We start from the raw sequence: 13,490 nt of genomic DNA, 5'->3' as shown, positions 1-13,490 counted from the left end.
TTTCGTTGCATTTTTGCCTCGATCGCGTACTTATTTATAAATAATTTATCGGAAGTGGCTCAGACAGAAGCACCTGTGCGTCAGACGGGCGAAGATGCTGAGACGTTGCATATCCACTGCGGTGGCATTTCTTTTAATTGTGGCGGATGCGACCGCGATCCAGAACAAGTACTGCGAACTGAATTGTGATTATGTTGTGAATCTATTTCCTCACACAGTTTGTGACAGAGACTTAGAAGTAAGTACAACATTTGACTTTGATTTTGAAATTTTATATTAAGAATTAATTGATGTTTCTAACTATATTTTAAATACCTGTTTAAAAAAGTGTTAATCGATATTTTACATTTAAAAATAAGTAAATTTACATATATATTCAAAGTACTCTGTAACTAAAAGCATCTTTAATATATCTTACGAACAACAAATAATAAATTTTATTACAATATAGAAATACTTCGTAAATTGTGTAAAAAATATTAATAGCACAAATACATTGAGTGAACAGGTTATTTATAGGAACTATTAACAAACTCATCGATTAAAATTGAATATAATATTAATATTTTCTATAAATTATTATTTTTGCTACTTTTTAATTCAGTGTAATAGTGAAACTAGATTTTGGATAACTATTAATGAATATTGGAATATTATTAATTAAGTTTGAATATAAGATAAAACAGAAATTTTATAATATTTTATTTTAAAATATATCAATAATATCAGTATAACTTCAAGACTTTCTTATTTCAAGATAAAAGTTTACTACTTTTTTAGTATTCTATTTACAACATATATAGTTTGATCTATTGAAATATTTTATCAAAATTTGATATGTACTGTAAATAATATAATTATGTAATTTCAGAATACTCAATAAACTATATAATGAATTACAAAATTACTAATAATTCATTAGTAGAAAAAATGCTAATGTTCATAAATGAAAGAAATTAAAAATTTTTATTTATAATATTTTCATCTTTTTAAATATTCATTTTGATTCAATATTTAATGAATGTGAGGACAAAAAGGGGCAATTTTTGAGAAAAGTATTATAACTTAAATTTGCCTCATTGATTGATTCAGTTAAAAAAATATTTGGAATAAAATAAAAGTAATGAAAATATGAAATAAAACAATTGTTTAAATATAAATTTGAGAGGCTGTATTTTCATCAGAAGGAACCTTAGAAAAAATTTATATCCTTTCTTCTTTATTGGAAGTATTCTACCTGCTCTCAAATGTTGATCACCTATTTTATATAATCAAGAACATTTTATTTCAGAAATGTGGTCCTGGACAATTATGTGGTCCAGATTTTCAAGTAATTCCACTGAGCGACGCCGACAGACAATACATCTTGGACATTCACAATTATTTAAGAAATAAAGTAGCCTTGGGATACGAAAAAAGAAATAAACAACCTCCAGCCGCAAACATGAACATCATGGTAAGTCATAATTCTCTTAATATATATCATTAACACATCTAGGAAATCTAAAATATAAAATAATTACATGAACTTTTAAATCGCGCTTCCGATGATTGTTGTTTGTTATGATGATAAATGGTACAAAAAATGTAAATCACGTTTTGTTACAACTAACGATTATTACACTCATTACTTTAAAAGTATCATTACATAGTATTTAAATCTTTAAGGCTAATTCTTCCTTTTCATTACTTGCTACTATAATATTTGCAATTATAAAAATATTATGATTATTTTAGAAATACAACATGGAACTGGAATACATAGCTCAATGCTGGGCAAACACTTGTAACGGGAATCCATTGAACCACGATGTGTGTAGACGAACAGGTGATTCATTTTGTAATAATTTCTTTTTGTTGTAATTTAATTTTAAAATAATTGTAGCCGAATTTGAACACGTCGGACAAAACTTAGGTTTCATCAATAGTTCCCTAGCGGAAATTGATGTTGTTAAAGCTTTAAAACAATTGATCTTGCTTTGGTACGATGAGGTAGCAATTTATAAGAATGAGTGGGTTAACGTTACTGAAGATAGGTAAGTTTCTAAAATAAGGAATAAAAAAACTTAATTTCAAATATCTGTGTACCATAATCAAAGTTTTAAAGAGTTTAAATCGACAAACATATTTGAATAAGTGGCTTTTATTTTATAGACCAGAATTTAAAGTGGGCCACTATACACAAATGTTGTGGGCGGATACTAGAGAAATAGGATGTGCGACGTCGTTCTACACCACACAATCAGGCGGCGATAAATGGCATCATTTGATATTGGTTTGCAATTATGGGCCAGGAGGGAACTATTTGGGCTCCCCAGTTTACCAGATCGGCGAACCGGGTTCGAACTGTCCGACAGGAACCAAGAGGAATAAAAGATTTAAGGGCCTGTGTGGAATTGAGGAAAGTGTAAAGAAAGTGAGAAAGGAATTCGAAGGAAGCGAATTGAAATTGAGTTTGAACAATTTATTTTCGTAGTTTTATTGGTTTATGCCGTCGATTGGATCTCAAAATGTTAATAAAGTTTGTAGACGCTTTTTATTTAATATTTCTAAATTTTATTATAGTCTGTAGTGGGGGTGAATCAATTTCATATTTACAACAATCGTTAATTATTGATAGATGGTCATTATATTACATAAATTCGTAGAAACGAATTAAAAGTTATTTATTTATGATCGTTCGAAATAATTATTTATTTTTTATGAATTATGGCATGTACTGTGGCGGACGCGTTTAAAAAATAATTTGTTAAATAGGCCACACTGTATAACGGCAAATTTGCTTTAGAAAACTTCAAAATATAAGCACATATGGCAACATTGCTTTATAATATAAATTATAAAAGAAAAGTAATCAAATTAGCAGTGTTTTAAATTATATATTTAGCTAATATAATTTAAATAATTTTCAAATAATACATTAACTAGAATTAACCAGAATAGAAATAATAAATTAATCAAAACGAGAACTTCCCTGAAAGAAGACCGATTAAATCGTCTGGCAACATTGCGTTGCAATCAGCTGTGGGTTTGACACTTTAAATTTGTGTTTAATATGGTGCTGGAGATTACAAAATGTAATAACCAGGAAAACAAAATGATAAGGCTTTTTCAATTATAGATAACGGTTCAGTAATTTAACGTGTACATTTTCAACATGTCGGGTTTTTCATATGGTGAATTGTTTCCCACAAAATTAAGTTTATTTATATTTATAGGTTATATTTTGTTATTTGTTAACCAGGGTAAGTTTAAACATATTAATATTACTGACATTTTCTTTTTAATTTACATAATTTTTGAGATGAATTATAAACATATATATGACATATTCAATAGTTTATTTTAATAATTTTATAAATTATAAAAATATTAGTTTAATTTTATCAAAATCTTAAATTAAAATTAAAATAGTACCTTGATTTTAAGATTTGTAAGTTTTCCTCTATAATAATAGTAATAACTCTATTTGGTTTTTTGATACAGATAATTTCTGTGAAATATAAAATAAAAAAATAAATTAGTTTTTAAAAATAGGTCATTTCATTCATTTTTAATCCTTGAATAAAGTGTTTCGTTAAAAACATGTTTTTATCAAACTTCAGTTTTTATCCATTTTAAAAGACCCCCCATAATTATCTTATCTATTAATGTAATTTTATATTTATTTATTTTTATAAACCTTAGTTTAATGTATTTAGTTTCTTGAAATATTCTGAAATTACCTTTATTTATACAAAAAATTGAAAATGAAATAAATAAAATAGCAACAAACTTAATTATATTATTCTAATTTTGTTTCTGTAAACAATGTACTTGTTAATTAACAACAAAATTTTTTACATATTACAGGATTGTTAGTAACAGGTTCTCAAAAGTCTGACAACAATTATGATTATAACACTGTAACAGTAGTTCTTTTCACAGAAGTTATAAAATTGATAGCATCATGTGCTTTATACTGCAAAGAGTAAGTTCAATGTGTCTTACAAAACGACTGAGTAACATATTTGTTTCAGTTCCAGTGCCAAATCGTTGGTAGTGGATGTCGTGAAAAATAAAAATGTGCTCATGCTTTATTTCATACCAGCAATTTTATACTGCTTGTACAATAATTTGTCGTTCATAAATCTGTCCAAGTTTGATCCCACGACGTATTTCTTGTTGTTGCAACTGAGGGTGGTTATAACGGCTTTGTTGTTCCAGGTAAGTTCTCAGCTATAAAACCTTATTTTGATAATTAACTGTTTTATTTGCAGATAATTTTCAAGAAAAAGTTAAGTAAAACTCAGTGGATCTCCCTCAATCTCTTGATGTTTGGTTGCATGCTAAAAAATATAAACTTCGGCGACAACAAAGAAGATAATCCTGGCAACAAATCCGATTCCGTGGATTTGGGATTGAACACTATATTAATTTTGGTACAGATAATATGCTCTTGCCTCGCTGGCGTTTACAACGAATATCTGTTGAAGAAAGAAGGTGCGGACGTGAACATCTTCGTACAAAACGTATTCATGTATCTAGACTCAATAATTTGCAATGTTATATTGTTGACTATAACTGGAAGTATAGCTGAGGGCTTTACTTATGACAGTATTAGCAAAGTATTACACTACAAAGTGTTACTGGTGATGTGCAATAACGCTGCTATTGGTATTGTCACCAGTTTCTTCTTGAAAACATTGAATTCAATACTTAAGACGTTTGCCAGTGCTTTAGAACTGGGATTGACTGCTGTTCTCAGCTATATATTTTTCAATATTCCTATTTATATGAATACAGTTTGTTCATTGGCCATTGTGATGTATGCCATTTATTTGTATTCACGGAATCCCGTGTCTAACGTACCAAAAGTTACCGTATCTGTGGAAAAACAAGAATTACTGGCTGAGGAAGTTTAATAAACTAATATAGTAAATATTGTTCTATCCGTGGAGAAACCTTAAGAAGGCTGAAAAATATAACGTTCTTGTAATTGTTTATAGTATTAAAGAAGTATTTTAGAATTGTAAATTTTTGGCCTAGTGTTGAGCCAGTGTTATCAACGTTCCTAGGTTCTTATATCTGTGATTCATTTCATTTGTACTTAATTCTCCCTTAATTTGGAGTTTATGGATATAAAATTATATACAAACATTAAATATTGTATTCCAAATTTAACTTTTGGGAATTTTTCAATATTGAGACAAATTTTTATCCAATTTCATTGAATAATTTTTAAATGTATTTTATATTATAATTCATAGGAAACGGTTTGATATTTTGTTACATATGATCATGAAATAAAATTTCAGGTTTATATATGTACTAACATGGTTTTAGTTATTTATTAACTAAGTTTAAAAATAAGAAACAGTCAAGTCATGCTATTTGTTGAATAATGTAAATATTAAGTTTTATTAAATGAAGATGTGTGATGATATGTTTTATTTTTTGTACTGTTGTTAGTTTTATTAGAATTAAATGATTACTACTAAACAATGTTATTTTTTTCTGTTCATGTATATGAAAACTATCAATTACAATTAATATGGAGGCATTTTAATTTATAAATTAAATATTCCTAACTACATATGAAATCAACCTAATTATTTTGGAATTGTCTTACATAATAATTACGCATTAAATATATAGAAATTTTAAGACATTTCATAATTAAAAGCATGTTTATATATGGTAGTTACATGACACTGTAATAAGTAGTAATTAACTGATAAGTTCAGTGTGGTCAGAGAAATACATAGTATATATTATTATCATAATGTTAATTGGGAAATGCACACCTCTAATATTTCAGATTTTACTTAAAACAATTACATTCTTCCTTTATTAATTTTGTACATAAATCAAAATAATTTCTACTTAAATTACTTCTCAAACGAAATTTGGCTGGTCACAGAAATAGCACACTTTTGAAAAATATATATTTGTTAAATAATTTCTATATAACTCAAAAAATTGTAATATTTTGTTGGACACTCTTTATTCATTATAACTACCTGGCAACGGTGATTCAATACAATATCGGCAATAGTGGTTTGGAATTAAATTTTACAACTTTTCAGTTAATAACCACAATTCAACTAAATTTGATCCATTTTGATGTTTTAATAGAAATCATATGTCGATCTAACATAAACAGAAACAAGTTCGAACATATTCATGCACTGAAATGACGAATGAATTCGAATAAAGTTTGAAGAGCAATCAAAAACAATACGTGATGGACTTTAGCATTTGCTAAATTATAATTATAAAATAAACTTATACCAGCTTTTTTTACTGTAATGGAAAATGTTATTTATCGAAATGAGTTTATAACAATAGACATATATGTTATGAATGTAGATTTATATTTGATCGTCATCGATGTTGTGGACCGGAACCGTCTGGTAAATGATCTGTAAATCTAAATAGAATTTGTCAAGGTTTTGCTTAATTATGTTTTTTATGTAATATAAATTATAAATTACCGGAGAGATTTAATCATTCTCACCAAAATGTTCGAAAGGTGTATTTTTATAACCATTGTTCTATGCACCATTATTAGAGCAACGTTTGCTTGTGTAAGTGCAAAAATATATTAATTAATAAGTAATTACATTTAACTTTTATGTTAGAACGGTTATACATTAACGTTGCACAAATATGGTAGTTGTATCCCGAATGGAGTTATCACAATTCCCAATAAAAACTCAAAGCTGGTCCTCGACAAAGACTGCAACATTATTTTAACCGGTTGCATGGAAATGAAAGCCTTCAAAACCGCAAAGGTACGTACGTACCATCCTGTCGTATGAAATTATAAAATTCAAGCTGTACTTTTAGGGAAGTTATGTAATTAAAAAAAGTCCTTTGCCTCCGATGGAAGGGGACTTCGATTTGTGCGAACTGGCCACTGAAATTCCAGAGGAGGTACTACCAATATTTGACATGTTCGGTATGCCCAAAAAGTGCCCAGTTCAAAATGTAAGTGAAAACCAAGTTACAATATTATATATATATATATATATATATATATATATATATATATATATATATATATTATATTATTATATTTTTATTGTGTATATTGTAGAAAAAAATATGTGCGGACGGTAAGAAGAAAATTAGCATCGCCAAGTTTAAAAATCAAATTGGAATGGCTGCAGGAAATATTGATTTGAAATTAGAAATGACACATGACACCGGAAAAACTTGTCTGGAAGCTAATTTTTCGATTACAAAACCGAGGAAAGGATAAAATTTATTTTTTTTTTCTAATGTGTATTTATGAAGATTAAATGATTTTCAATAAAAAAATAATAAGTTTAGTTAAAAATATTTTATTAGTAATAAAAATTATAGAGAAATTTAAGTTTATGGTATATTGATAATAAATTATCCATTCAGTAAATTTCATAAAACATATTTAACAAAAAAATATATATCTATATTTTTTATAAAATGAGGCCAAAATTGATCTTTAATTTTGTGGATTAGATTAAGAAAATAATTGTGTGTCAAGGACATAAATATTAATTAATTAATAATTATTATTTTATCACTATTTAATTTTTATTACTACGGGTATATAGGATTCCACTTATATCTGGCACGTTATTTTATTGATATCTCGATTGTACTATCAGTACAATACAAAACATTTACTCATTCCATGTTAAATCAGTGCTAACTAAAAGCATTATAGGTGAATGCCAAATGTTAAGATATAGTAAAAATGGTCAAAAGGACCGTTTTAGTGCCTCCAGATGGGGGTTATGGCTGGGCCATTGTGTTTGCAGGAGGTTTAAATAACGTAAGTTGAAACTATTATATGAACTTGAGATTTTGACTTGTTACAGACTTCTAATCAATAATAATAAATGGATGTTTATACAATATTGTGATATTAACTTGTTATTTTTAAAAAAATTATGTATTGAATATTAGAGAGACAGATCAATTCATAATAATATTTATTACACATTAATACATATTGTTCTTTAATAATTTAAACAATTAATTATTGTACAAAAATTCTTGGGGGAATGTTGAAATCAGTCTCTTAATAGATATATCAAATATTTGTTATTGATATTAAAGTTGATCTTGAAATATCCAAGGACTTTGAACCTAAGGACACCGTTAGTTCCGTTTCGTAACCCTGCCTAACTTTTATTTGGAATAATTTTTATTATTTTATTAGCTCAAACAGTTATTTACCCTCAGATTCCAATAAATCGTCATTTTATAAACTCTTAATTCAAAATTAATGAAATTTTAAGTAAATTGATATGAAAAATATTATTTGGTTAATTTTGATTCAATAATACTTTGTTGAATAATGAACTCATTACTCATTATCAGTAGTTAGTGAATAAATTTTTATGTCGATAACTGAACCAAAAATACATCGATATCATCGATTATTGTCCGATAAATTAATATACATATATCTCATGTCTCAATCGCATAAATGAACCCATCCATGCGTCTCAAAGTAAGAAATAATAAAATGCATTTTACAGTTCATCATGATCCCTTTGATGCAAACCTTTGGACTAGTCTTCAAAGATATATTTCCAAAAATGGGGCTAACAGCCACTCAGGGATCTCTCATATTAAACGTAAATGCTGCATTTGGAATGTTGGCCGGATTTCTTAATGGTCCGTTACTAAACAGCTACGGTTGTCGTAAGGTGGCCATTGTGGGGTCACTTATAGCCTCTGGTGGAATCATCTGTACATCTATGGCAAATTCCTTTTGGTCCCTTATGATAATTTACGGCTTAATTGCTTGTAAGTTGGTTTAGTGGTAAATGTCCATATAATCAATTTAATTTTGGTTTAGCCTTTGGATTAAGGATTGCACAGTCGGCCTTCAATCTATCGGTAAACATGTATTTCAGAGAACGTAAAACAAAAGCCATAGGAATTATGATAAGTCTGACTGGATTTGGTCCTATTTTTATGCCACAGATCACCAATTTATTGATGAAATCTCAGGCTCCGGAAGGTGTAATATTAATTATGGGTGGGATTTGTTTGAATTGTTTGGTTGCTGCATTTCTTTTACAACCAGTTGAGTGGCATATGAAGGAAGTGGAAGAAGATGTTGAAGAGGAGGAAGAATCACATATAATTAACAAAAGAAATCACAACACAGTTTTGGAGAATTTGGAAGAAGTGGATGAAGATGTAGAAAATGTTGAAATACAAATAGAGACAAATAACAGTAACAACAACAACAACATAGCTTTAAATAATTTAGAAGAAGTTGATGAAGATACTGATAATCTTGATGTTAAACGACAACCATTATTAAGGCAAAGTTAGTAATTTTTGTACTACATTATTTAATGTTACACATATAATCACTATTACAATTATATTACTATAATTTGTAACCATCAAATATTTACGGACCATTTTATATATATTTTTTATTTATCCTAATTTTATTACATTTCTTGCTTCAAAAATATTATTAAATTAAAGAGGAAGTGAAATCATAGTTAGAATTGTTAAAAAATGTTTCTTAATGATATGTGATGCGTAGTCATTCATCCGTTTCTAAAACAGTTCCTAAATTTTAATATTAAAGTTATTCAATTTGTATTTATTTGCAGATTCAAAAATAAGCCAGAGAGGAATGTCAAAGATGGCTTTAAATCAGTCCACATACACCCTAGATTATGATCAAGAAAGTACTGCTATGTTTGGGTATGAAAATAGTATGGGAGGAAGTGTTATGTCACTAAATACTAGTAAGTGGCCCATTGTCTACTTTCAATAAAGGGTTTATTTTGAACTATTTGAGCACAATTACTATTTTATAGTTGGCAGAAGACAATCAGTGAATGCAGCTGAAAAATCCAGTAATAATGATGATATTACAGAAGATAAACCATCAAGATTAAAAAGAATAATGACTTACATCTCTACCATATTCGATTTCCAACTTTTCAAGGATGCGATATATGTAAATATCATGTTGGGAATGTCTTTTGCCCTGTTCTCCGAAATGAACTTTGCAAATTTAACAGCGTTCATTTTGACGGATTATGATATGGATACAACACAAATTGCCACATTTATGTCAGTGTTCGGAATAGCGGATGTTATTTTCCGGTTTATAGCACCGTATGTGGGAGAATATTTGAAACAGAAACCAAGAAAAATGTTCCTATATTCGTTGTTTGCCAGTTTCGCTTTTAGAGCAGGTAAGTACCTACGAAACGTTCTGTATCAAGTCCTAATTTTTCTTTCTTTTAGCATTCATGGAGGCTAGTTACTATTATTTACTGGGAATAGCAGTTTGTTTGGGCATCACCAGAGGTTTCAGAAGTGTTTATTTAAACCTCATCATTCCTTACCATGTACCTATAGAACGGTTAGCTTCAGCATCAGGAATTCAGCTTATGGTTAACGGTCTTGTTATAATCGTTGGCGGACCTATTTGTGGTATTCTTCGTGACAAAACTGGCAACTATGAGTGGGTTTTGATATTTATGAATGTATTGACTCTAGCCACAATTATTATGTGGTCTTCAGAATTTTTGTATAAGAGATTTAGAGGAAAAACTTCCTAGATAAAAGGGTGCCATATATAAACTATATTTATTATATATTTTCGGTGACCTTCTTCTGAAAAGTGTAAAAAAAGAGCAAAAAATAAAAATTTATTGTTTTATACTTATGAAATGTTTTGATTTAGTATCTAGTACATTATCACACGGACATTGTAGTTTAAATTTTACTGATTCGGATCACTGTCACATTCTGTATTACTGTATTCTAAAAAACGATCTTATGACTTAATAACCAAATTCCCTACGTCCGAGTTACCTTATGATCAAATTACCTTATGATCGAATTACCTTATGATCAAATAATCTTACAACAAAATTAACTAATAACAGAAAATAGTTAAAACTATAAATTTTAGGAAAGTTGTGGAATTGGGCTTTAGTATTTTACGAATTTAGTATTAGTAGCTTTACAAAAAATGTAAAAATTACTATGAATGTAAAAAACTACGAAAATAGCAAACAATCGCTAAAAATGTTGAATGTTATTAAAAACCATATAAAATTTCCAAAATACTTAATGATAAAATAATCAAATTTTCTAACGATCAAATGACCAATTGTCATAATTCCCATCGCTTAATAAGTATAGGAAGAGAAGTAAAAATAATTAACAGAAAAATGATATGAATTTCATAACATTTTATTTGTTTTCTGAAAACAAATTTGAAATTGTGTGGTAATAAAAAACAAACAAGTGTCTGGTAAAAAATAATGTATTATGACTATTCTGGGAAAAAAATAATAAAAATAAATGTTTGGCATTGGAATTTCCAAAAAATAAAAACAATAGTAAAGATTACATATCTGAAAGCGATAATTTTTTATGTACTGTATTAAAAGAAATTATTGTGATTTAAACACTGCAAGATAGACTACCAATTTCTTGAAGATGGTGGGCAAATGATTTCAATTATTAAACTGAAAACTAAATTTACAACAGAAAGAAAATTATTCAAATGAAACACTAATTCTTTAGAAAACTATTTATTCAAATAACCACTTGAACACGAACTTGGAATACATATTAGTAGATAAATATGAAATACCAAATGATTTTATACATAAGTGTTTACCATCAGAATTTTTCTACAATCTGGTTTGTTTAGATATAACTAGAATTGAAAATTTTACACAAATTATCGAACTGTCATGTGATCTGATACACAGATATGTAGTGATGCAGCTGATATCAGTGGGGCCATTCAGCAAACCGACTTTCGGTGAACTGGTTATTTTCGTTAGACACGTTCGGCACCTTTTGACTCGGCACGGTTCGGTTTCTGAATAGGAACGCAATTACCGTGGACCCACATGTTTATATCAGTCGCGAAGTAATTGTTCTTATAGCACCACATAAACTTGGGAATATGAAACTCGGTGCGAATCCCCAACATTGCTGTTGATATATAATTTGAAATTAATATATAAATCATGAAATTCACAGTTGTTGATATTTTTGTTATTAAAAATAATTTTATAATGTAACCTTTCTATTAATCAGACCTATTTTCAAACTCTGAATGAATTATTTGAATTGTTCTTAATTAAAATTTTGTTTTAAGAAACTAATATTCATAAAATTATGAAAAGAAATGAAAAAATTGAATAGAAGGAAGTATATTCCAAAACAAAAAATACGACATAACTTAGAAACTGTTATTGTATCAAAATAAACTCAAATTTTTAAGATCATTTTGAAAATTTATGACTTTAATGGATAAATTTAAAATATTTATTAAGTAATTATAAAAATTAGTACACATCGGGATTCGAATGAGAATATCTTCACTGCTACCTTTGTATACTGATAAATTAAAAAATGAATAAATACTTGTTTCTGCATTTGGTGCGTCATCAGATAGGACACAATTCAAAATTGCAATTCTGTACAACTCTGAAAATCCTATGACAAGCTTTACAATTAAAATACATTTAAATATTGGTTAGTGGGGTAGCTTGCCGCTGCATTTACGGCGACAAGTTTTTCATTTGGAAACATTTATTAATTTTATTCTTTAAAAGATAACTATTTTGAAAAACTAGAAAGACCATCGTCGCTGAGTAACTGCAGCACTATACTAAGTTTCAATTTATCAGCATATAAATTTAGTTTTATGAGAATATCTATAACAAATAAATAAATGTATTTATTTATAACTTTATTTATAAATAAGTACATTTGGATATTGAACAAGAGAATACAAATTGATTAACATAATAACATAATACAATAAATGACATAAGATTAACCTTTTATTACAATAAATGTACATATTTATCCAAAAATGTCAACTTCATAAGATATAATAAATACAAAATTAATCAATCAGTTTAATTTTTTGGTAATAAAACAAAATTTACTTTTATTTATTTAAGCTGAAAGAGAACATCTGATTAGATTACCTAAAAGACATAAGAAACACATTTTACAACGCACAAGATGTAAAACTTTTATTAAAAATTTAAATTGAATAAGTACATTTGGATATTGAACAAGCGAATAAAAATTGATTAACATAATACAATAAATGGAATAAGATTACACTTATATTATAATAAATGTACATATTTATACAAAAATATCAACTTTATAACATATAATAAATACGAAATTAATCAGTATAATTTTTTGTTAATAAAACAAAATTTACCTTTATTTATTTAAGCTGAAAGAGAACATCTGATTAGATTACCTAAAAGACATAAGAAACATTTTAAGACACACAAGAGGTAAAACATTTATTAAATGCTAAATATAAATTTGTAATTCTGTGGAAAAGGGATAAATAGGGGATTGAAAATAACAAATTTTATTTTATGTATGTAAGCTGAAAGAGAATATCTAATTAGATTACCTAAAAGACAAAAGAAACAAACGTTTTATGACACAAGATGTAAAATTTATGTTAATTA

General features: G+C 27.6%; 4 protein-coding genes across 4 annotated transcripts; all 4 read left to right on the top strand.

Annotated features, from left to right (window-relative positions):
• Window positions 1–16: 16 nt before the first annotated feature.
• On the top strand, window positions 17–2,546 carry LOC109604097 (venom allergen 5 2-like). The gene is made up of 5 exons (XM_020020631.2): window positions 17–238; window positions 1,292–1,456; window positions 1,738–1,828; window positions 1,886–2,036; window positions 2,155–2,546. Exons 1-5 carry the CDS (start codon window positions 95–97, stop codon window positions 2,474–2,476), a joined length of 873 nt encoding a protein of 290 aa, XP_019876190.1. The 5' UTR covers window positions 17–94; the 3' UTR covers window positions 2,477–2,546.
• A 135-nt stretch (window positions 2,547–2,681) lies between these two features.
• On the top strand, window positions 2,682–5,461 carry LOC109604094 (UDP-galactose transporter senju). The gene is made up of 4 exons (XM_020020627.2): window positions 2,682–3,245; window positions 3,853–3,970; window positions 4,020–4,206; window positions 4,260–5,461. The coding sequence occupies exons 1-4, from the start codon at window positions 3,158–3,160 to the stop codon at window positions 4,902–4,904; spliced, it is 1,038 nt and encodes a 345-aa protein (XP_019876186.2). The 5' UTR covers window positions 2,682–3,157; the 3' UTR covers window positions 4,905–5,461.
• Window positions 5,462–6,503: 1,042 nt separating this feature from the next.
• LOC109604090 (uncharacterized) lies at window positions 6,504–7,253 on the top strand. Its single transcript, XM_020020624.2, has 4 exons — window positions 6,504–6,569; window positions 6,624–6,776; window positions 6,832–6,972; window positions 7,082–7,253. Exons 1-4 carry the CDS (start codon window positions 6,504–6,506, stop codon window positions 7,244–7,246), a joined length of 525 nt encoding a protein of 174 aa, XP_019876183.2. The 3' UTR covers window positions 7,247–7,253.
• Window positions 7,254–7,667: 414 nt separating this feature from the next.
• LOC109604089 (monocarboxylate transporter 9) lies at window positions 7,668–10,631 on the top strand. The gene is made up of 6 exons (XM_020020623.2): window positions 7,668–7,801; window positions 8,514–8,784; window positions 8,837–9,316; window positions 9,615–9,752; window positions 9,825–10,208; window positions 10,261–10,631. Exons 1-6 carry the CDS (start codon window positions 7,724–7,726, stop codon window positions 10,575–10,577), a joined length of 1,668 nt encoding a protein of 555 aa, XP_019876182.2. The 5' UTR covers window positions 7,668–7,723; the 3' UTR covers window positions 10,578–10,631.
• The last annotated feature ends 2,859 nt before the right edge of the window (window positions 10,632–13,490 follow it).

This window comes from Aethina tumida, chromosome 7, assembly GCF_024364675.1.
Source record: "Aethina tumida isolate Nest 87 chromosome 7, icAetTumi1.1, whole genome shotgun sequence".
Lineage (NCBI taxonomy): Eukaryota > Metazoa > Arthropoda > Insecta > Coleoptera > Nitidulidae > Aethina > Aethina tumida.
The sequence above is the reverse complement of the archived record's forward strand: the minus strand, read 5'-3'. Positions and strand labels throughout refer to the sequence as shown.